At 56.1% G+C, this 24,269-nt stretch overlaps 1 protein-coding gene across 2 annotated transcripts in view; it reads left to right on the forward strand.

Moving 5' to 3' along the window:
* Positions 1–13,091: 13,091 nt before the first annotated feature.
* Positions 13,092–24,269, forward strand: part of STK32B (serine/threonine kinase 32B) — a gene marked incomplete at its 5' end in the record, with an annotated part of 156,031 nt that continues 144,853 nt past the window's right edge. For both annotated transcript variants that reach the window (XM_084233442.1, XM_084233443.1), the window contains one exon: positions 13,092–13,143. In XM_084233442.1, the coding sequence (XP_084089568.1) occupies positions 13,092–13,143 (52 nt within the window). The remainder of the gene's footprint in view (positions 13,144–24,269) is intronic.

A 24,269-nucleotide genomic window follows, 5' to 3' on the forward strand; every position in this document is an offset into this window, starting at 1 on the left:
GGTGCCTTGGCCGCCTCCTGCAGCCCCGCGCCCCCTTTAAGCAGCGGCTCTGGGGTGGCCCCCCCACCCTCTGCTTCCTGTGGTCCCGGCCAGGACCGCGAGCACGCCCACCTGGCCCGGGAACACTGGCTGCATTCAGACCTGAGGCTCCTCGTGGAGAGGGGACTTCCTGGGGTGTGCAGGCACTTGGGGGAGGCAGCCCCTTCCCCACCCTTTCACAGGGGCCTGTGGCCAGGCAGGCAGCCGGGAGGACCAGCGGGGAGGGAGGGTGGGCGGGAGGTGCTTCAGAGGCGCCGGCGGCCGTCGGAATGAGGACAGCTTTGTACAACAGAACTGGGGGCAGGAAAGGGATCGGAAGTGACCAACCGGGGGCTGCACCATGATCGGGGCCTGAGGCCAGGCAGGCTGGGTGTGGTGCCCACTGACCGCTGACAAGCCAGGGCAGCAGCGGCCGTGGCCTTCCCTCTGGGCATCCGTGAGGTGGATGCGCCAGCTGGACGGGCCTCTTTCCAGCTCCCAGCACCGCCTGGTGCAGACAGACCCTCAGAGCACCGGTCTGTGAGCCATACCACTCCATCGGGGTGTCGCAGCTCCCAGGGGATGAGAACCAGCTCCCCTCAGACCTCTCGTAACATGGCTGTGCCATGGCCGTGCCCTCGAGCAGTTTCTTAACTCCTTCCTCTCCTTGCCTGTGACCAAGTGCAGGGGCTCCTCAAGGGGTAGGAGCCAGGGTCGTGGTCTCCATCCAACCCTGCCTGGGACCCCGTGAGGCAGGTGCTGCAGGAAACAACCCCACCTTTCCAGTGGGGACGTCGAGGCTCAGAGTTCAGCAACTGCCCAAGGTCACCAGGCCAGAGACAAATGGGCCCAACAGATTCCATGCCCTGCCCGCCCACCCTCCTCCCACTGCCCGGAGTGGGACTGAGGGGAGCAGGGAGTGCAGTCACAGCAAGCTCGGGTCCTTGGGCTCCCCAGACTGAGGGAGGAGGAAGCTGTGAAAAGAGGGAGGGCGTTTCCTCAAAGCTCTGCCCCTTCTTGGCCTTGTGGCAGTCGGGGAGGCGGAGAGATTCCGAGAGAAAAGGCTTCACCTAGACTGTGGTGTGAAGGGGACAGCTCTGGGGGCGGCCAGGGAGGCCACGGGAGCCAAGACTGGCGGCCCCAGCTGGGAGCCCAGGCCTGGGACTCAAGGCAGGGCATGAGCCGACCCACGCAGAGGGCAGGCCTCGAGCTGTGAGCTAGAGATGGGTGTCGGGCCTCCCCGTGGTGCTCATTTTGAACCTCCTTACTGTTTTGGGTTTGTTCTTTGAGATGGTAATGTTCCTGGCCTGCCTTATCAGTTTTTAAACGAGTGTCTTTATCACTATCTTTTAATCACTATCTTTAAAGCGGAGTCTTATTCAAAAAAGTCAGTGTCTATATCAGGATTTCCTGACTGGGGAGCTGGGTTGATTGCCTGTCGATCCCCCTGGCCCAGCACCCAGGGGCAGGAGGCCCCAAGAGATAAGGCTGACCTCTGAGGGATGGTGGAGCCGATGCAGCTTCCTCCGCAGCTGCCACGGCAGGGGCCGTCCCGGGAAGGAAGAAGAGCTAACGTGAGCTCCGCGCTTGCTGGGCCAGGCCCGTTCCTCGGTGTCGCACAGCTTAGCCACGGCAACCCCATAAAAACACTATGTGGGAGGTGCTGGTATTGTTACCACATACCAACTTCACAAGGTCAAGGCCCAGAGAGGCAAGACATTAAGAAGTTAAGTAACTCGCTCAGCGGAGCCCAGACTCAGGCCAGACTGGCTGGCTCACACCTGCGTGCTCACCACCGCCCCACCCGGCCCCCTGAGACCAGGGCAGAGCAGGTGAGGAGGAGGAAAAGCCTTTAATGCTAACAAGCTGCCTGCTATTGGGCAGGTCCTGACCGTATTTTCGAACCTTAATTTCCTCAGAAAATGGGGTGCCTTGATAAACGGTATTTGGGGTTTTTCTCATTCTACATGTGCCGACTCTGTGCTCTGGGGAGTCACGGGACACCGAGTCCTTGCTGCCCTAGACAGGCCGAGTCCGCGGCCGCAGCGGCCAGAGCAGGGGCCCCGGGCCAGGTCAGGTGCCGGTGTCCCACCGCAAGGCGCTTGGCGCTGGCCCTCGGGTCTTCAGGCCCCTTGCAGAGCTGTGGATGGACGTGAGGGGCCGTTGCAGCTGGACGGATGCTCACTCTGGGGCCTCTGCCCAGGCGGTCTGGGAGTGCCAGGCAGAGCCCCGAGACCACAGCATGTCCCTTGTGTTTGCTTGTGCTCAGGGGCCGCCGCTGCCCTCCTCTGTTTGCAGGACACTCACTAATTCACTTAAGAGTCCTGTCAACAAATAGCAGAATTGACTTAGTGGAACCAGTAGCGGTCGTGGCTTCTGGTCTACGGGAAATCCATACTCAGTTTCTGTCTCTGTGGATCCCTTTATAGTGGAAGCCACTGCATCTCGTGGCCCACGGCTGTGTCCCGAGCTGTGCTATCGTCACCTGTATCAATGCAAACCTTTTATTGTGGTAAATACATGTAAGATGGTTTTTTACATCATTTTAACCATTTTCAGCATCCAATTCCATGGCATGAAGCAGGTTCTCCTTGTGCGATCATCACCACCATCATCTCCAGGACTTTTGCCCCAAGTGAAGCTCCTGACAGGCCCCCCAGCGCTGGTGGGGGTTCAGTGCCCGCCCACCGCGAGTCAGGAATGTCACAATAAAGCAAGTCTCTGGACCAGCGGGCTCCGTGCGTGGGGAGTTGTGGCTACACTCTCCTGTCGTCTATTAGGTGTGCATTAGTGTTGTGTCTAGAAACCCCGGGACACCTTGCCGACATCCCACACAGAAGGCGCGGAGGGACGCGCTGGGTGGGGTCGCCACCAACCTCCTGCCTGCGGAACCGCTATCCACAAGGTGCAATAACGTGGGGCGCAATAAGACAACGCCCAGCTCCTGGCGACCCCCATTCTGCTGCTTCTAGAGACCAGGCTGCATCCCGAGGTTTGAAGTCACCCCGGGAGTCAAACGCCCTGGACGCACCCACCTGCACGGCCGCTCCCAGCTGCTCGCCGGCGTCTGTCTGCGTCCTCACCTGTGAAATGGACCCGTGCGGCCATCGCCCCTGGCCTGCGCTGAAAGAGGGTCAGCGGTCTACGCACTCACAGCCCCGAGGCAGCGCGAGCAAGGGTTTGCAACTAGTATTTCTGGTGAGATTGCCAGCCCAGCAGCCCCCATGCCAAGCCCCCAACGCACACTGCGCTCTGGCCTAGGAGGGCTCTGGCCTGGGGCTCCTGGGTGGCGCGGCCCCACCATTCCCTTCCCCCGCCCCGGGACGAGCCTCGCAGGACACAGCGTGGCGGTGGTGGACGGTGGCCGCTGGCCTGTGCTGTCCCCATGGGAGGGGTCCCTGGGAGCTGTGGCCAGCTCCCCAGCCGGGCCCCTAGCTCACCCTCCATCCCCAGGCGCCCAGCACTCAGCTCCTGCGGGCTGAGGCTTCCTCCCCGGGGAAGCATCCCCGGGGTTCTGGCCTGGGTCCTCTCAGGAAGCCGGGCAGATGCCCCCCCGCAGGAAGTGGGCCAGAGTAACCCCCGCCCAGGACAGAAAGTGTTTCAGGCTCTTCAGAAACCATTTCAGAAACTGGCTCAGCACCCGCGTTGCCGGCACGCCCGCGGTGCTCCCCGGGCCACCTGGGGTTTCTCTCTTGTGTGAATGGCTCCTTGTTTCCCTCATGAGGAGCTCTGAGTCCTGAGAGTGGGCTTGGGGGGGCCAGCCGGAGGGCGAGGAGGCGAGGGCTTTCCGGGCTTCTACTCAACGTGATTTCTCTCCTGACGGCCGCTGTGCGTGGGGGGCCGTGATTTCTCTCCTCAGGGCCGCCGCGCTGACGGGTCACGTGTCCCCAAGACGAGCCCCCAGTTATCACTGATCCACGGCTGTGAGAAAGGAAAGAAAACCTGGTGACAGGTTCCCCAACATCAGTGATAAACATGTTCTCCGAGGCTCGGCCTCTGTGCCAAGGGACATAAAGGTAAAAATAAAGAGTTGGGATGTCTGTAAATTAAAAGCTTTTATACTAAAAAGAAAATATAAGTAGAATAAAAAGACATCCATGGAGTGGGAGAAAGTAGTCACACAATATACAACCTACAACCAAGGAGCTGCTCTCCAAGCTGCATAAAATACTTACACAAGTCAGCAATTAAAAAACCAAACAATTAATAAATGGGCAGATCTGAGCTGGCAGTTCACCAAGGGGGAGATCCTGAAGGCTGAAAGATACATAGAAAAAAATGTTCATCGTTGCTTTTAATGAGGGAGACGCCGGGCAAAACCGCCTGCATTTGGACCAAGCCACAGTGGTAGCCGCCCCTTATCTTTTGAATGACCTTTTTATTCTGGGGGAGGAAATCTCCACTTACAAATCCCGCTTACCTCGCCAGTAGAGAATCAGAACTCAATTTCCCAGCTCCGCTTGCAGCAAGGCCAGATTCCCTCAGTGACCTGGATTCCCTGGATTCCCTCAGTCCTGTGCAACCGAGTGGGGTTCAGGAAAGAAATGGGTGGCAGTATCGTACCTCATACGCAGCATCTCCCAGGGGGGTGCCTAGAAGCAATGGGATTTGCCTGCAGCCTGCTCACGGGGGTGTTCTGATGATGGTTATGGCTGCATCATGCCTTGCCCAATTCTCCAGGGACTGTGAGTTACTGAATATCCTTTACTAGTTTTATATTCACTTTACATAGGGTTCATTCTGTTCTTTGCAACAAAGAACCCTGATTGTGCACTTGCCTGTAACTTTCACATCTGTAATAACACAATTCTTGCCTATCTCAAAGGTGTGTGTAAACAAATGTGCATACGCTGGAAAGGGGCTGGGTGCAATGAGCGCGGTGAGAGATGGTGTCATTTTATTCTCCACTGAATACCCAGCACTTGGCATAGCACCTGGAGTATAGTAGGTGCACAATAAACTATTGACAGTGGAGGAGAGGGCTGGGGAGGTGGGGAGAGACATGCTGCAATCACCGCAGCCTGCACTGGTAATCATCCTCCTCAACATTGCTTCTTTCTACCCAGCAGGCTCCTTATGGTTCTGATTATGCGAATTGGGTCCAGGTGTCTTTGAAGTCAGACATAAACTCCACAATTGCAGGCCAGACTAGAAGATGGTGATGTTTCCTGACGAGCAATCAAGTGGACCCGAGTGAGTGGGATCAGGTTCTGGCAGCAGCAACTCGCAGACATGGATGGAAGGAGCTAAAGAGCCTGTGCTGCTGACATTTTGAGGCAAAACCTCCCAAATTCCAGGTGACAGTCACAGAAATGCTGCTTTATAATGACCTATTTAATATCGAGGCGAGGAGGGCATCTCAAGCTGCACACAACAGCTCTCTGGCCGGAGTTTGAAGGTACTTGGTTAAAACTGGAGTTTTGATGGACCAAACACTGCTTCCCACCTCGGTCATTTTGGGGGGATATTACTTTGCTGTTGGGGGTTGTCCTGAGCATTGTAGGGTATTTAGCAGCCTTCCCGGCCTCTGCCCAATAAATGCCAGGGCACTACCTCCCAACACCCAGGCCACGATCCCAAGAATGTCTCTCACACTGCCAAAGGCCCCTTGGGCAGGGGCGCCACCCCGCCCGCCCCAACTGAACCACCAGGCGAGAGCAGTATTTCTTATTTGACCAGATCCAGCATCTATTTATATTTACTGAGCTGCTGGTGGGCAGCAGGCACTCTGTTGGGTACTTTGACTCAAAGTTCCAGTAATTAGGATGAGAAAATGCATCCGAATTACATTTCACTAGAAATAAGGACAGAAAGGAAGTGGCGCGCTCAGGCTGAATCATGAATGAATGGTCCAGCCACCAGGGGGCTGTTCAGAACCCAACCGGCCCTTCTCATGTCTAGGCTGGGACTCTCATCCCCGCAGAACCCCGGCTGGCTGCGCAGCGTCAGTGACTCTGAAGACAGACCCTGCCTGAGGACTCTGGGAACCAGCTCTGACAGATGAACTCCCCAAAGCAAACCAGATAAAGATGGTTCTCTTCCAGGGTGCAGCTCTCAGATTACAGTGTCACCAGGTTTCAGCTCCCACTCAGCCGCACGGCTTTTATTTCCACTGAAGCTGTTTTCTGCACTGGGTATGAGGATTGCATGGGGACTTGCTCATTTCTGTACTCAGCGGCGCCTGCTTCACGTAAACATGTGTGTGTTGAATGAGTGAATGAATGGAGGGGGAAGGAGAGAGGAGAGGGAAGTGAGCGTGCATGTTGATGTCTCCCCGCGCCCTCTTGGAGCCTGCCCTCTATGTCCTTTATTTGGAAGACACTTGGATAAGAGGATGCCCTCATCTCTGTGTTCCCAAATGACCTTCAGTTCTGAGAAACAGCACAAGGGGTTTCAGTACTGGAAGAATACTTAGACATGATCTCATCCATATCCTCGCGGGTTCGTGAATCATCCCTGCATATTCTTGATATGCCCATTAAGCCCACTCGTTGTTCAGTGGTTCTGGATGTCTGCTTTGCGCCTGTGCTGTTCTGGGAGGATGATAGTGAGGACACTGGCGTCCGTCCAGACTACATCAGTTAAGTAACAGGCTAAGCTGCTGAGCCAAAGGAACCCCGTGTTAACAACAAAGTAGTTTACGGGACTGTGTTTCAACAGGGCGAAGGCAGCAGGTGGTTCAAATCCAGTGTGACGTTCTCCTGCATGAAGTTACCCAGGAACCCAGGCTCCTTCCACCTGGCTGCTCCCTGAGCCGTGTTCCCCCCCAGCAGGGCTGAGGCTGGCTCACCCTACCATGTGGCCAGCACAGCCTCCAGGAAGCTGGAGACAGCATGCCTGGAGGTCGGCCCACCATTTCTCACAGCCTATTGGCTGGCGCTTAGTCACATGGCCACTCATACCTGCAAAGGAAGCTGGGAAATGTAGTCTCTAGCCTCGCACATGCTCAGCTGAAACAGACTGTTGTGTTTTCAGAAGGGTTTGTCTCCTACCTTCCAGGCGACCCTTTTTCCAACTCACTCATGGTGTCTTTTAGCAAATCATTGTTACATGTGGCTTCTGCTTCCTAAGAAAAATTTATTCTCCCCAACACAGACTACTCTATAGCTCAGAGGCCCCCAGCCCTTCTCTTTGGGATGGGTGGATTCATGGAGCCTTTTGAGATTCATGAAAGACTTTAACTGTTGCTCAGAAGTGCACATCTGACTAAGTTCAAGCACAGCCTCAGCGTGTGTTGGTGACTCCCTTGAGCCCTCGGAACCCCAACAACCGGGCACGCTGGTGTGACGTGGTGGCTGGCAGGAGTCCCTCTGACCCAGGCTGGTTCGCATTACAGCTAGAATTCTCCACACACACTTAATCCAAGGTCACCATGGAGCTACTATGCAAATTGCTTTAATGTAAGACCAAGGGGCCCAGAATTGCTGGGCTACCAGATTCCAAACTATGAAAATGCCTCGAGGGAAATTTTATAACGCCATGAAATGCAGACACACCACATTAGTAGCACTTTATGGACCTTTATGTTGAGAGCGTGTGTGAGCACGTGCATACGCACACAGTCTCTTAATAAAAAGGTCACTTTTGAAATGACGATTTTTTAATCATTAAGAATAGTTTGCTAGCAGAGCGAGATGATTCTCAACAACAGAGCTGGATGAGCAGAGCACCTCTTATCTTGGCGTGCACAGAACAGCCTTTTGGTATTTTTTCCTTTATAATGTACAATACTGCCAAACAGAACATATTGAAATTGAGTGCAAGCAGACGGTATTTACTCTCAGTGAACCAGAATCAAGTTTTAAATAAAATAGGCTTAACAGAAACGATAACAAAATCTGATCTAGTAGACTTGAAAAAATGGTTTGGCACGGAAGCCGCCTGCCCGGGGGAGTCACATTAGCCTCCGCAGCATGACCGTGTTACATGAAATTAAAGGTTATAGTCACGCGAGTTAGAGCTCCAGGACACTCGGGGTGATGTTCAGTGTCCTCAACCCTGGTCGCATCGGCCCGTGAATCTACATGAGGAAATTTAGTCAGATCAAGAATCCCACTTATTTCTGAGCCCGTACTTAGGGTTTGAGAAGTCCGGAAGAAGGGGTGCTCCATCCCTGGTCAGATTCACAGACGGGGCCATCACCCCATGGCACTTGCACCATCAACCTTCCGGAGAAGCCAGATAAGAAGTCAGTGACTTTATTTAATTGATTTCCCTTTTTGCAGTTAGAAGACCATACACAGCCTTATCAGTACGTGAGGCGGGTAAAAGAGCAAGACCTGGAGCTGACTTCATCCAGAGCACAGTGGAAATCAAGTTCAGTCCTTCTGTCTCGAGGGGACTGGACAGCGTTCAAGGCTGTGGCGGGGACAGGAGAGGAATGTACTTACTTCCGAGTAACCCAGCCAGATGTGCCAGTATTACACACCCAGCCAGATGTGCCAGTATTACACACCCAGCCAGATGTGCCAGTATTACACACCCAGCTCCTGTGAGGAGTGTGGCCGGGTTTCAGGCGCCGTCTGTTGGGGAGACCAGCACGGGAGAGTCGGGGTAGGGAGCCGTGTCCTCCAGTCCCTGCTTTCCATAACTGGAGATGACCGTGGGCAAGGGTGAGATGGCCAGATGACATGGGTGCCCCTGGGCCCCTGGGGGAAGGAGAAAGTCTCCCCCAGGCTCCTGAGAGTGGGGATCTCGCCTGCGGTCTAGGCTGCTGACTGGCGCCGTCCAGAGTTCCCCGTCTCAGTCCTTGGCACCGACAGCTGGGTGTTTATAAAACTATAGGTGAGACGAGGTGAGAACTAACCCTCCTACTTGGAATAAAAGCACAGACCTTTCCTCAGCTTTGAAGGACGTGCTTCCCGCCATTATTCCTGACCGCGCAGTGTCTCTCTCCTGCCTGGAGCCGCGCAGCTCACATCACCCTCGCAGGAAACGGTTTCTACATGAGATACAGAGAACCATCGTAGAGCTTCCCTGCGCTTCCCCGAGACCTCTCAGGGCCTGTGCCCTTGACCCGGCTCCCTGGCGCGCCTGGCCCGCGCCTGCCTGACCCTGCGAGCTGGGGGCCTGCGAGCGAGGACAGAGGGTGAGCTGGGGGCCTGCGAGCGAGGACAGAGGGTGAGCGGGAAGCTGCTGCCAGGGGTGGTTTACCCGGAGCGCCCCAGGTTCTCATCGGCTTCCCTTCTGGGCTGTCCTGGGCACGATGCACACGCAGAGCTGCTGACGACAGACGAGGCTGTTCCACGCGCGTGCTCCGCATGAACGTGCTGGGCCCACACACTCGCCCTCCCGCGCAGGAGTCGTGCTGCTGCCTGGATGACACCGCGTGTCAGTCCTTGCGCCGCCAGGCGCCCAGGACTTCTCAGACCTCAGGCTGCTCTTCTGTGCTGGCTGCTCCTTCTCCGCGTGCCTCACCCCTGCCGTGGCGGGCCCAGGGGCTTGATCCTAGCATCGCCTCCCTTCATCCAGACAATCGCCTCCAGTCGCGGCGTCTTCTTAAATGGCAACTAGAGGCTCAGAGTCTCAAATTTCCATTTCTAGTTTCCACTTTTCTCCTCAACCGCAGACACATCTGTCCAGGGTCAAGTAAACACCCACACTGTCCCCAAACAGAACTCTGGGACGTCTCCCTCGTCCTCTCAGGCCACGGCCAGTCCCTGCCCCCCACAGGAAGGGATCGTGCCCACCCGCAGTTTCCCCATCGTGGTGACCATCACTTTACCCCTGTGGGAGTTCAAACCCTTCGGCTCACCTTTATCCCTCCCTTCAGGGGCCGACCGACCCGGCCGCCAGGGAATCCCGGCCCCCCGCCTCACCAGTTCTCACCCCCACCTGCCCCTGAAGCGCCCACCCTCATCTCTCACCAGGATGATGACAACCGCCTCAAAACCAGGGGCCCTGCTCCTCCTCTGCCGCCTCTGACTGCTCTCAGCAGGGCGACAGGGACCCCGGCAAACTGTCAGTCACGTCGCTCCTTCATCCGGCCCCTCCAGTGTGTCCCTGTTTCGTCCTGATGAAAGCCCGGTCCTCGCAGGGGCTCCTGAGCAGGCTCTCCGCAGCCTGCCCGTCCCCGCCCTCTCTGCCCCGCGGCCCCGGGCTGTCGGCACCTGAGGGTGAGCTGATGCTGCGGGTCAGCAGGGTGGGCAACTGGTGCCACCCTTTAAAAGAAGGCACCACAGACATGCAAAGACGGGGTGCCCCTCACTCCATCTCCCTTCCTGGCTCCTTTTTCATCGTGAGGGCGAGAAAGGAGAAGTTGAGAAAGATTTAAACAATGGGGACCCAGCTTTGCACCTCCACGGGCACGCTTTGGGGGGCCAGGGGGGTGAGAGAACCCAGTATTGCCCCCCCAGTGCATGGGTGGTACCCACATTTCTTTAGGGCAAAGTAAGTTAGAACCAGAAGCTCCCCCCCATCAAGAATGATTATATATATTTTTTTTTTATAGAGGCATTTTATTTATTTATTTATTTGTTTGTTTGTTTGTTTGTTTGTTTGTTTTGTTTATACAAGCACTGGGTACAGTCAGAAGCGCGGGAGGGTGAGAGAATTCACCAGAGCCAGAGCGGGGAGCAGAGCAGGCAGAAGGACCGAAGGACACTGCTGAGGGGAGCAGCGGGCGGCAGGAGAGGTCTGCGTGCCATGCGGGACCTTCCTCCGGTGGCCGGGGAGCAGCCGGGGAACGAACTGGCACCACAGAGGCCGCGGGCGGCTTCGCAACCCAGCGCTCAGCCGTTGCGCCACCGGGGAGGCCCAAGAATGATTATGTTTTTATGTGACTGCATCAGCTTTCCTACTTATAGTCACTAAACTGAGACCTGAGATTGTTGGCACAGTTCTCACAGTGAAATCTGTCCTGTTGCGTCCTGGGCTCAAACCCTCACTTGGATGGTCCGATACACTGTCTATCGCCGAGACTTCATTCCAGTGAGCAGCAAAGATCACCGTCACCGTGTCGGTAAGCACGGCCGCTGGCATGTGCCAAGTGTGAGCATTTACATGCAAGGCCGGCATCTGACACCCGGGCAGTCAGCTCCTGCTGTGTCAATGCTGGGAAACAAACACCCCCGCCCCTCTTTCACCGGGTTCGGGATCTCGAGAGGCTACTTCCCAGGGTGGGAAGATTTCACTTTGGACTGAAACCAAATGCACAGACCCACAGATGGACCTACGAGAGGAATCCGTGTTACAAAGACACAGGCATACACTCAAACTGGCAGCAGGAAAGGGGGCAGATGATGGGTCTCTTGGCAAAGTTCAGGAGATGGGGGGGCTGCTCCAGAGAGCTCCTAGAATTGCCTCTGCAAGCAGGAGGGGGTGCCATGCCTCAGGGGGAGCCCCTGGCACCAGTTGCCAAATGCTGGCGCAGGATCAGGGCCACAGGCTTGGAGTCCGTGGCATCTCAAATCGCCTTGACTTTGTGCCTGTAATCACAGCGCTATTCGGGAGCGTCTTATCAGGACCACCTGCTAATTCCGATTTAGGTGGGGCTCTGTGGCTGCTTTTTACTGATAACTTACGTTGCTCTATGGAAACTGCCCCTTCTGCCATCAGTCAGGGTCACGGCGGTGTCCATGCAGACAGTACCGCAACCAGCCAGGAAATTACAGTATCAAGACAGGACACTGCCCTCCCTCCATCTCTGACGTGCAAGAACTCATCTGTTTCTTGCTCCTGAGCCTGCGGCTTTGCCATCAGGAGGCTTCAAAAACATCATCTGACACAGCCTCTCGCAGGGGCCCGGGCCCCCCGCCACCCTCCGCACCTCACAAGGCAGGATGCACAGGCCCAGCTCCGAGCGAGGCTGGCCTGCCTTCCAGGTCTAGCGGTTTGGCTCCATCCAGAGACTTTAGGGGTGTCGCTGGAGCGGGGCTGGCGCCATCCTGCCAGCCTTTTATGGTTGCCTCCGCAAGGCTGGGTTAGACCAGAGCCCCCCGCCCTCGCCCCTTCTTGCAGGAGAGACCCAGGGAGGGGTGGGGTCGCAGAGACAGCTTGGAGAGAGAGCCCCGCGCTCCACCAGGGCACAGGCCACGGCTGAAGCGCCCAGCAGATGGCAGGATGTGGCCGGAGATTCCCCGAGCCAGAGGCTGGGGCTCGGGATGAGCCTCGTGGGGACCTGCGCGTGCCCCAGGGCGCGCCACTCTCGCCCCACGCGCCGCACTCCCGGGTCCCTGGCGACCCCCCAAGCCCCTGCCCCGGGCCCTGAGCGTTTTCTTCGGGTCTGGGCGCCCCGGGGGCCACCGTCTGTGGCGAAGCTGTTTTCTTAGATCAGACTCCGAGGCCGAGGCGTGGAGCGAGCGCCGAGGCCGCGTGTCCCCGCGTACGTGGGCCGGGACCGGGTTCTCCTCGGGGGTCTGATTCCCGCCCCACCCGCGGGGCGCGGAGAGCAGCGCCCAGAGGAGCGCGCACGCGCCCGGCGCACCCCGGGGACAAGGGGGGCCCGAAGGGGCGTCCGGGGCACCCCTCACGCCGGCCCGCCCGCGGCCGCCCAAGGGCGCCTCTCCCTGGCAGCTCGGGCTCCGGCCCGGGAGTGGGCGGCGGGGCTCGCGCGCGCGGGGGGCCGCGGGGGGCCGGGGGAGCCGGGGGCGCCGGGGGGGCGTGCACCGGCGGGCGTCGGCGCGGAGTCGCGGCTCCAGCGGGGCTGCCGGGCGCGCGCGTCCCCGGCCGGCTCCGGCTCCCCGCGGCCCCGCCCGGGCCCCGCGCCTCCCGCCCGCGCCGGCCGCGCGCCCCCTCCTCCAGGCCGCCCGCCGGGCCGCCGCGGCCACCACGCCCCCCGCGCCCGGCGCCCCTCCCCGCCGCGCGCCCCGCCCCGCCCCGCCCGCGCCCCGCGAGGACCGGCGCTCGGAGCCCGCGCAGGGCGCTCGGCCGCGGCTCTCCCGGCGCGCAGCGGGCACGGCGGGCGCGGCCGGGGCGCAGCGGGGAGGGGGCGCCGCCGGGGGGGCGCCGCCGGGGGGCGCAGCCGGGGGGGGGGCGCGGCGCGGTCCCGCCTGCGCGGCGCGGCTGCAGCGGGCTGGGCGCTCCCGGATCCCGCCCGCGGCCGGGCCGGGCATGAGCAGCGGCGGCGGCGGAATATGGGCGGGAGCCACTCCCACGGGCCCCCCGCGTTTGACGAGAATGAGGAAGGTAAGAGGGGGCCGCCCGCGCGGTCGGGGCCCGCGGCGCCCCTCCTTCCCCGGCCTCGCCGCGCCCGGGTGGGGCCCCGGGGCGCGGGGCGCCGGCCACTCCCCCGGGGTCGCGGGCCCGGGGCGGGCTCTCCGCGGGAGAGTTGAGCCCGCAGCCTTCATGTGGGGACGGGGGGGGGGGGGCGCGGAGCCGCCTTCGGAGGGAGCCCCATTGTCGTGGGGCCGCGGGGTCGCCGGGCGCGGGCTGGGAGGCGGCCGGGGGGCCTCTCGCCCCGGGCGCGTGTGCGCGCGCGCGCCCCAGATCGCCGGGCTCCTGCGCCCCGGGCGCCCCGACAGGCTCGGGAAACTTTCTTGGTTGAACTCGGAGGCTCGAGGATGGCGCCCCGCGGCGGCAGCTCCCTGCTGGCGGCCCGGGGCGGGGGCCGCAGGAGCCCCCTGTGCGCTGTGCGTCTGGGCAGCTCCCGCCCCCCTGAAGCCGCGGTCCCCGCACCGCGGGTGGGAACAAGCCGGCCTGTCAGGCTCAGCGCTGCTGCTCCCGGTGCAGGGGGGCTTGCCAGTAACTCCCGCGAAGCCCCGCGGGGTGCGGGAGCGCCGGGAAGGACCCTGCCTCCCAGAGCTGGCTCCTGGCCGGCCTCTCCAGCCAGCAGCACGGGGGGGGGGGGGGGGGGGGACCTCAGACCCCTGGGGCCGCACGTAGGAGCTGAGACTACAGACCCGGTGCGGGCGCTGCTGTTCTGGGGCGCCGCTGGCTCCCCCGGCCCTCGCGCCACCCTGCGAGGAAAGCACTTCTTGTCCCCTCCGCAGGGGAGAGGGACTCGCCGGGGCCCCAGCCGCGGGGCAGAGCTGGCTCTGAGGCCGGACAGTCCTCCCCGGAGCCTGGCTGCTTTGCCCCAGCACAGGCCTGGGGCCCTCAGACGCGGGTGCCTCGGCCCCCTCAGGAGGAGCACAGCTGAGGTAAAGTGGGGTGGGCTGGGGCCCATTCCTTGCCCAGGGGCGCCAAGTAATCAGTGACCATCCCTGGTGACAGGCAGTGCGTGGGGCGGCCCCTCCTGCTCCTGTCGTCCGGGCTGGGGCAGGGGAGCAGGAGTGGGTGGAAGAGAGGACAGCAGCGGGCCGCGGGGACGTCAGGGCACCACGTAGCCGAGCCCTTGTCCAGACAAGTTCCGCTTGACTCTGGACGTCTCCATGGGAGCCCAAGTGGTCTGGACACCAAGGCAGCCCCGGAGGCGTGCTCCGGGGCAGCCCTGGGTGCGTGCTCGGCTTGTGTCTCCAAGGGCAGCACTTTGCTGCACGAACACTCAAAGCTGCACAGGCCCCCCGAGACCCCGAGACCTCGCGCTCTGGGCGACGGAGAGCCAGGAGCCTTCTACTCTCAGCAGGTCAAGGTCCCCCAGCTCTCCTGGGGCCGCATCTCTAGTGGTCCACTCGGGCTCCCTGACCAGACGCCACAGGTGCTTGAAGGCCAGGCTCCTTGTTGGCCACGGCTTGAACGACACACGAGTATTTTCTCACTGTGCTGGAGGCTGTCGTCCAGGGGCAGGGTGTGGCCAGGGCTGGCTTAGGGGAGGCCTGGCTGGCTGGCGGTGGCCGCCCTCCCCCGTGACCGCGCGGCCTTCCCCTGTGCACCGTGGCGGAGAGTGATTGCTGTCCCGGGTCTCTTCCTCTTCTGCAAGAACCCCATCCCGCTGGCGCCCACTCTTGGTGCCTGGCTCCCAAACGTCCTGACTCCGTGTAAGTCGCAGTGGGGGCTGGAGCTTGCGCCTGTGAAGTTTGGGGGGTGCACAGCTCAGCCCGTGACAGGATCCGATTGATGTATCACCCTTGGTGTTTGCTGTGAGGGGGTCATACTTCTAGTCTGGGTCAGAGGTCATGCTTTAGGTAATTTTCTGCACATCTTTCTCTGTCGTTTGCAGAGGGAATTTGCCTCCTACTCGATTGACAACTGTCTCTGTCTTCCGTCCCAGAAAATTCTTCTGTCCCAATAAATTCAAAGACTTATTGGCAAACTAGTCGTATCTGGTATAGCTGACCTTTTGGTTTTCCGGCTGCTGTTCCTTGTTCCAAAAGCGTGTGGGCCGGAGGGTAACTGCGGGTTTCGGGGTCACTGCGGGTTTCAGGCTTACTGAGATCACGGTCAGGGGCTCCGCGTTCCGCCGGCGTCCAGCCCAGTGAAACATTAACTTGCTTCGTTTTGCCAGCGTGGTTGTCAGTTACTTCCCTGTGCCAGTAAAACGCTGGTATTTGCCATCAGTTGGTTCATTTATTTCATTGGCATTTACTGATCATTTTTTCTGAATCGTGGAGAAGATGACCAAGTCCTGCTCCCCTGGGGAGCTCCCGGAGCAAATGAACAGTTAGGACGATGAGGCGAGCTCAGGGGCTGTGGTCCCCTTGAGGGGCGTCCCTGGAGCAGGGAGGATTGGTCAGAGAAGACTGGAGTCTTGCAGAGTTGGTAGGAGTTACCCTGGAAAATGGGGTGGGTAGAGGAGGAAAGGGTGCTTCAGGGGAAGGGACCAGAATGTGCAAAGGCGGATGGTGAAGAGTGGTGGCATTATGGCATTGAGTCCTGCACTGTGAGTGCTCCTGCACTGTGAGTGCTCCTGCACTGTGAGTGCTCCTGCACTGTGAGTGCTCCTGCACTGTGGATCCTCTTGCACTGTGGAGTCCTCCTGCATTGTGGAGTGCAAGGGGGAGCCACGGAGCTGAATCCGAGTGCCCGGCCGTCCTGCAAGGCCCAGTGGCCAGGGATCTGGAGTGCTCTCTCAGGCATTCTGGAGTCACTGGAGGCAGAGAGCAGGGGAGTGGTGCTGTCCAGAAAAGCACGTGCTCTCCAGCCCAGAGCCCTCAGGTGGCTGGAGACGCAGGCGCATGCTTGACGGGAACCCATCTGGCCCGTCAACAGTGTCATGCTAAGCCGTGGCTGAAGTGTCCCTTCCACGCCTGCGCCGTAAGTGGGAAGCGTCGCCACAGCTCCACCCGGCTCTGGGTCCGCCTTTCCCAGCAGTAACTGAAGACCCGCAGGGACATCGCCTGGACCCCGCCTGTGTGCGGACGAGCTGGGCTCACACCCGGCTCTGCTAGCCCCAGGATCTGGCTCCTCGCTGCTCCTTGGGCCCCCTCTGGACGCCTGCGGGGTGGCCCACCCCTCACAGATGAGAGAGCCATGCCAGGGGCAGGATGCAGGGCAGGCTGAGGACCAGCAGGGACAGGGCGTCCATAACGAGCTGCCCGACAGGGCTGGGCTCACGGTCCTCGTCCCAGATGTCATCCTCCAGCCAGTGCTGAGCAGGCCTCTCCTAGCAGGCGCTCTGGGGGTGAAAACAGAATCATCGTCTCTTCCAAATTCTTTTTTTTTTTTTTAAAGATTTATTTATTTATTTATTTATACATACAAGCACTGGGTACAGTCAGAAGCGCAGGAGGGTGAGAGAATCCACCAGAGCCAGAGTGGGGAGCAGAGCAGGCAGAAGGACCGAAGGACACTGCTGAGGGGAGCAGCGGGCGGCAGGAGAGGTCTGCGCGCCATGTGGGACCCTCCTCTGGTGGCCGGGGAGCAGCCGGGGATCGAACTGGCGCTGCAGAGGCTGTGGGCAGCTTCGCAACCCAGCGCTCAACCACTGCGCCACCGGGGAGGCCCCTCTTCCAAATTCTTGTCAAAATTGCTTTTAGGTCTTTTTTCCCTCCCTCTGTCCTGAGCCGCGTCTGGACATCTCTCTGTGCGCGTCACCCGCCCCAGCAGCATCCGTCCTGCTTTCCGCCCAGCCTGCTCCTGCGGGTGGCTTGCGTTGCTACCATCCCTTCAAAATGAATACTGTAATGGGTTGGCAGATTCCATCCAGTGCAACAATCATCATTTTCTTCTTATTAGGCCTTTAGGCTTTTTCCGCGTTCCAGCTTTAGAAATAAGTTACTTGAAAACGTTGTGCATTTTCTTCTTCTTTTAAAGCACTTGCGTCGAAGGAGGGCCAAAGAGTAAGACGACTGGAGCAGAGGGATTGACAGGTTTGGAGACACTGCGAGGCCGCCAGGGGCTAGCCCATGGGTGCGTCAGCGCCCACCTCTGGGGGTATGGAGGTAGCAACCTCCTTGCCTGCCCGGGGCTCCTCGTTTCTGATGGTCACGAGGTAAAGGGGCGTTTCCAGAGGAGTGTGCCTTCTGCGCGGTGCTTGCGCCGGGTGGCTTCACTCGCAGGTTAGACCATAAACTATCTTCTTGGTCTGGATAAATACGCAACAAAACTTGTGCCCTTCTGGAAATATCCCGGTACCTGGTGCCATGAAGTAATCACTCCAGGTGTAGCCTCCAGCGTCGCTTCTCGAGCCCGGGCTTCCCCAGCGGGCTGACGTCTCCCTGCTGACGGACGGGCTGCCTGCCGGCTTTGTCTTGTCCTGGAACTTTAGGCAAAGCTCGTTCAAGTCACACCTTGGTTTCCAGACTTGTGCCAGCTGCGGCTTGTTCATAAGAAGGGAACCGGAAACACCCCCTGAAGCTCAGGCTTGCTCCCAGTGCCCTGTGCGCTCCCCCGTAGAGCAGGTCCCCAGGGGCCAGAGGCCTCGCGAGGGGTGAGGGTAGAAGGTCGCTGTATCAGGCCACGCTGCCCAGTGCGGGCGCGGGGTGGAGATCTGGGCTTTTAACCTGCACCGTCTTGTGTCTGGGGGATGAAGAGGTCGCCCGTCATTGAGAGGTGGCTCCGTTGAGTGACGTGGGGGGCATTTCTGTCTTCAGAGCTTACGGAGAATAGCAGTGGATTTTATGACCCCTTTTCCTTTGACGTGCGTGCATACTTACCTTATAAAAACATGCTTGAACTACCTCCCGAATACACAGGGATCCACACCGTTGTGTTTTGTTGAGTTGAAGGCACCTGCTCGTCTGCGGTTCCCTGTCTCTGGAATCGGGGCGCGCTTGCGGTCACTGCTGGCCGGGTTGGCGTTTGTGAGGCAGCCTCGCTGCCGCGTGCAGCACACCTGTTCATCCCAGCGTGGCCTGTCGTGGCTCCCAAAGTCCCCGGAGGCCATGGCAAGACGCAGAGGCCGCTTTCCTTCCCTCCTGGAGGATCGGGCGTCTAATGTGGGTGCTTCTGAGGTCAGGAGGGGTGGCAGGTTAGACGCACTTCCTGCAGTTTGAAGGGAATTAGGGGCCCTGGCCCTTCTCCCCACCTCCTCCACCACCATTCTGGCCCGAGCTGGGGTCACTGCTTTTCTGGGGGACGTGGGGGTGACATGGGCCTCCTTAGCTGGGTTCCTTACCTTTCCCTGACCCACTGGGAGTCCCCTGGCGCAGCAGCCAGAGTTGTTACGTGAGTGTCGGGAATGTCAGCACGGTGCTGAGACATCCCGCCCCATGCCACCCCGCCACCCTGCCCCAGCGCAGGCCAGGGGCCTTGGAAGCAGGGCAAGCCCTCTGCGCGCACATCAGCTCCCCCTTCCATGGCTCTCACCTTCCTCTCCTTCGCTTTCTCTCCACTCAGCCACAGCACCTTAGGGCAGGGATTTTGTGTCTCTCTCCTCCGAAGGACTTACATCTCCCGAAGGGAGGGGTGTGGCGCGGCTTATTTCCGGCTGTGTCCCCAAGTCCTCAGCAAACACCTGGAGTGCAGGAGACCTCCAGTAAGTTTTTGATGAGTGGAGAAGTGAGTAGTGGAGCTGCAGAGCTGCGGCCAGGCTGGAGTATCAGGAATCTTCCGTCTGGGGTCCTCTGCTCACCTCTGTGCAGCTTCATGCAGGTCCTCTCCTCCCGGGGCCACTGTCACCTCCAACTCAGCCCCGTTGCTCTGGACAGAAAAGGGGTGTGTCTTTTTCAGAGCTGAAGGAGACATCTCCGGGTTTGTTCTGGTGAAGTCTCTGGCCGTCCTTGAACTGGTCGCCGTGACCCTGGAGGCAGAGCCGTAATTGATGGACTGCGTCAGGGCCACCCTTGGATTCAGGGGGTGGCGTTGGCTCCCCTGAGGCATTTGGATGAAGAGTGCATCTGAAGAATTTTCCAGGGCTGCTGAGCCTCAGCAGAAGACAGGCAAGGGAACGCTGGGCAGGCGGGAGAGCCAAAGGCGCCCTCTGCAGCGTTGTTTGGGTCGTGGGCTGTGAGAGGTGAGAGGTGCCAGCTCTCCTGTCGTCCTTCCGTCCGCATCCATCTTGTGCCCTGGACCGAGGCCTCCTGAAGAGCCCCTGGGGTTTCCTTTTAGCCTTGGCAGCCACGAGGCCTACAGGGGGGCTGCTGAAGGCCTGGGCAGCTCTGTGTTGAACAGGAGGACAGTCATACTTGCTGGGGCTAGTTTCTTGCATTCGTTTGGGGTGCAGAAGCTGTTGAAAACAGACCCAAGAATTTCAGCTGCTCCTCACACCTCCCCCACACACCCCCAGCTGCTTGGGACCACACACTTCGGATTTGAGTCCAGAAAGGCCTCTCCACTCCTGTCCCTTCCTCTGGACCTTGCGACCTGCTTGGGCAGAGAACTGAGCTTGCTGCTGCTGTGCTGCCTGCAGCCCGGTGGCTCCCAGCACTGGTGCACTGACAATCCTCAGGGAACTTCTAGAAAACAGTGGCCTGTCCTGATGAGTAGGTATCAGACTCCTGCATGTCCAGCTCAGAGTGTCATCACTTCTCTTCCCACTGAGGGAGAAGGCAGGACTGATACCTGCCGCTTCCTGGGCGAGACAAAATTCCTGCATTGTGGAGGTCACTACTGTCACCCACATCCTGAGATATGGGTTGCTCGTTATTGCAGCAAGACACAGCCTTTTCTGGTTCTGGAACTTACCTAAAGCAGTAGAAAGCACTCCCTCCCACAGAAAGCACTTGCTGCTGTACAACTAATTATGATGTTAGTGTATTGTTCTTGCAGATACACTTTATCACATTGAAGATGTTTCCTTCTATCCTGATTTGTCCAGAGGTTTTATCATCAGTGACACTTGACTTTAAGTAAGTGCTTTTTCTGTATGTTGAGATAAGTGGTTTTTCTCCTTTATCTTTTTAGGTACAGAATTATATTTTTAAAAGATTTTAAGCTATTAAATGAAGTTTCATTCTTGGAATGAAATCTGTTTGGTCATGATGTGATATATTATTCTGTTGGATTTGCTGATGTTTTGTTTATAACTCTTTCGTAAAAGGGTTTTATGTATATTCTGCCCATACATTTATAACTTGGATGAAACAAGCATTTTGAAAAATAGGAGTTTACTGAAAATTACTCAAGAAAAATTTAAATACTAGAATAATTCTGTGTGTATTAAGGAGTGGATCTATAACAAGAACATCTCTGTGCAGACAAGCCTAGGTCCAGATGTCTTCATAGATGAATTGGTCCAGACCTTAGCAAAAAAAAATAAACAGGTTTTAATTACTTCCACATGTCCCCAGAATGAGTACACATTCATGTCTTTATTAAGCTTTTGTGTCAAGGTTATATTGGTCTCATTAAAAGAACCTGGAAGTAGACCATTTGCTGCAGACCTCTGGGAGAGAGTGTGTGGGGTTACCGCTTACCTTCAGATGGGGCAGCGTGCTGTCTGTAGGGTCTATAGTGGTGATGCCTTTTTCAATTCTGATTTTGGAAATTTGTGTTTTCTTTTTAACTTTTCTTGATTTTTTTGGCTTGGGTTTATCAGTTTGTTTTTTTTTTTTTAATTTCAACATAACTTTTGACTGTTAATTTTTGTTTGCTTACTGAGTCATTGACCTATGTTCTATTTTTAATTATTCTATATGCTTTTTTGGTTTAACTTTATATTCTTTTCCTAGTTCTTTGGTGATGGGTTATTTATTATATTTATTCATATGTTCTGCCCTTTATTTATTTTTCTCTTATGAGTTTCCACTGGAATTATTTTCATTCTACCTGAAGTATTTTCTTTAGCTTTTCCTTTAGTGTCTGTCTCCTGGTGACAGTTTTTCTTTTCTGTTTGTCTAAAGGTGTCTTTATTTAGATTTTATTTATGAATTATTAATTTGCTGGACATCAAATTATATGTCAGCTGCATTTTTGAAGATAAAGATTCTATTGTCTCTTGACTTCCATTATTACTGATTGAAAGACAGCTGTTAGCATTATTTATTCCTTTAGAGCTTGTGTATTTTTATTGTCTAGCAGCTTGTAAGAGTTTATATTTGGCTTTCAGAAATGTCACCACCATGCATACAGGTGTGGCGCTCTGGCCATTTTATGCTTGTGGCTCATGCTTCTGGGCTCTGCCCCTTATGGCTTTGATGGTGTTGGAGGATTCTTATTTTGGTTTATGATATCACTCTGGCATTTTCTCTTTCTCCTCACTTTATCAAACTCGAATTGCACAGATCTATATCTTATTACTACTCCCCATATGGATCTGACAATATTTCTGTGTTAAAAAAATTCCCTTGTCTGTCTTTGTGAATATTTTCTTCTAGCCTGTTTTCAAATATCATTTCAGATCTGTCTATCTGCTATTAAATACATTAAATTCTTTAAACTAATTACTGCCTTTTTCAGTTCTGGAATCACCATTTAGCTTTTATGGCTTTCCACGTTCTGTTGAAATTCTCAATTCTTGGCTTTCAGTTACTTAAATATATTCATGAAGTTTGTTTAGAAGACATAGCAGATAACGCCATTATTTGATAGCCCTCTGTTTCTATTACCTATCACTTCCTTTTGGGCATATCCTATTTTCTCATTGGCCTGGGTGTTTGTTTTTTAATCACATGATGGGCATTTTCATATGATGGGAAATAGTGCAGGAATCATTTACGGCTTTCGATGCTGTTATTTTCCTTTAAGAAGGTCCCTTTTGGTTTTTGTAGGCAGTTAAGCTAGCAGTGGCAGGAATTGCATTTCATCTCAATTCTGGCAGAGGCAGAGGATTCATCACCCTGTGAGCGCTGGTCTCATCCCTTTAAACTCACGCCTGGAATGGGGCCCTTTGGCATCCTTCCAGGAAGCCCAGGGTGTTTACCAAGGCTCTCCCTCTTTGCTAGGCGCTGGCCACATCCCTAAGCCTCCAGGGGCCTCCATGGCCTCCTGTCTTCTCAGCCCTGGGAGCTTTCAGACCTGGCAGATGCCTCTTAAGGAAGTGTGAGCCCAAAGCTGACTCACCTCTCAAGGCTCTCCCTTTGCATGGGTGTTCACCCTGCACTTCCTCACTCTGTGAGTCCTTTACACAGATTTTTAAAGAAGTGATATACTTTGTACAGTTGCTTAGTTTTCTTAGCAGGAAGGTTGATCTAAACACTAGGTCTTCCTTCCTCCATATTTATCTGTACCACCTCGAATCTGCTGCTCAGCTGTCCTCATGCTCACATCCACGCTTCCTAGAAAACCGTCCTCATTGGTGTCCTCACTTTCTCATGCGGTCATTTCTCAGATGTTCTTTCTAATCACTGTCTCCGACTTCTCGTAACCATTTCAGTGAAACAGCTTGGACTAGGGTTGCCTTGATCTTTCTGTTCTTAGAACTAGCAGAGGATTGTCAGTCTTCTCTTTCTGAACCTAAGAAGACTGAAGCCCCCATGAACTCACCACCCAGCTGAAGACACGGAGCCTGTCCTGCTCCTGGGCATGACTTCCCACCACCCTTCTCCATGCTATCTCATTTCGCAGCAAGCATTTCATTTTTATTGACTTTGCAATTATAAAAATGGTACTGTGTTTCATGCATTTTTTTTTCTGCATTTGCTGTTTTGGCTCAAGATTCAGTTTCTAAAATTCATCCAGGCTACTGTAGATAGCTATATTCTATTTATTCTCAGTACTGGATGATGCTCCATTATGTGCCGCTAGCATTATTCATTCATCTTTTTTTCTCCCGCCATTTGTACTCTTTCTAGTTTTTGACTACTCTTATGAGCAATGCTACCGTGAACACATTTGTATATGCAAGAGTTTCTCTAAGATCTGTGTCCACGGGAGAACGGCTGGGTCACAGAGCAGGTGCATGTGCAACTTTATCATTGTTTTCCAAGGTGGTTGAGTCCAGGAACCCGGTGACAAGCCATTTTCAGACACTCCCGCTGTTCTACCTCAGCACTGTTCTAAAGAAGTGTGAGTAAACCCATGCGTGTGAGTTGCTTGCGTAATTTAAAATTTTATACTGGCAACATTAGAAAGGTAGCGTGAAATAGATGATCTTCATAATATGGTTTATTTAACTCAATGTGCTTAAAATATTGTGAGTTCAGTGTGTAAGCCATGTTATTTCTACTAAGCCTTTGAAACTGGCTGCGTATTTCGCTCTTACAAGCACATCCTGGTTTGGATGAGCTGCATGTACGTGCTCGAGGCTGCACACGTGGGGCGCACACCCCCATGTCCTCACCATTACTTCACACTTAGTGGTTTGTGTTGTGAAGTGATACTTCACTGTTGCTTGAAATGGCTGTGGCTGAGGCTTCCTTGTAGATTTAGTTCCTGCTTTCCTGAAACGCCTCTCCGCAGTTTGTTCATTTTTCCACTACGAGTTTTGATTGATTTGTAGAAGTTCTTACATCATCGGTGGCTCTGTCAGTTCTGTGTGTTGTGAATATTTTCTCCTTCATGGTTATGTTTTGGAGGCTCCTGTTGACATGTGTCTGCCCTTCAGTGTCCATCATATTTACCAACTTCCTTGCCTTTCATAGACAGTCTCCTCGAAGGACATGGAGATGTTTGCCTATTTTTCTGTTAAAGGTTGGAAGCTCCGGCACCCGTCTGTGCTTCTCGCTCTTGAAGCCATCTTACCCCTCGCACCTCCTGCTGCTCTGCCGCTCCCCGTTCCTCCTCTGCAACCCTGGCCGCCCCTTCGCGGCTCTTTCGCAAGATCAGCCTCCTGTCCGGTCAGTCTTAGAGTTGCTTAAGACTGAGCCCTGGGCCGCTTCCTTTGCGCCCTGCACTGTCTCTGTAGGCGATCCCGTGCAGCCACGCGTCAGCGGCTGCAGTCGGCAGACACAGGTCACACTGGCTTCCAAATAGGGAGCAGTAATACAAATGGTCACCTAGTGAAAAGGTTAGTTACTGCCAAAAGGAGCCAGGGGGCCCTCGGGGGTGCAGAGGAAACACAGCGTCCCCCACTGCGACTGAGGGTGAGTGAACAGGGAAGGACTCTGCAACTTAGAAGGAAGCCCTTCTCCACCGTGGCTGTGTCCTTTGGAGAGGACGCGGCTGTCCCAGGAGCA

This window comes from Talpa europaea (assembly GCF_964194135.1).
Source record: "Talpa europaea genome assembly, chromosome: 5".
Taxonomy (NCBI): domain Eukaryota; kingdom Metazoa; phylum Chordata; class Mammalia; order Eulipotyphla; family Talpidae; genus Talpa; species Talpa europaea.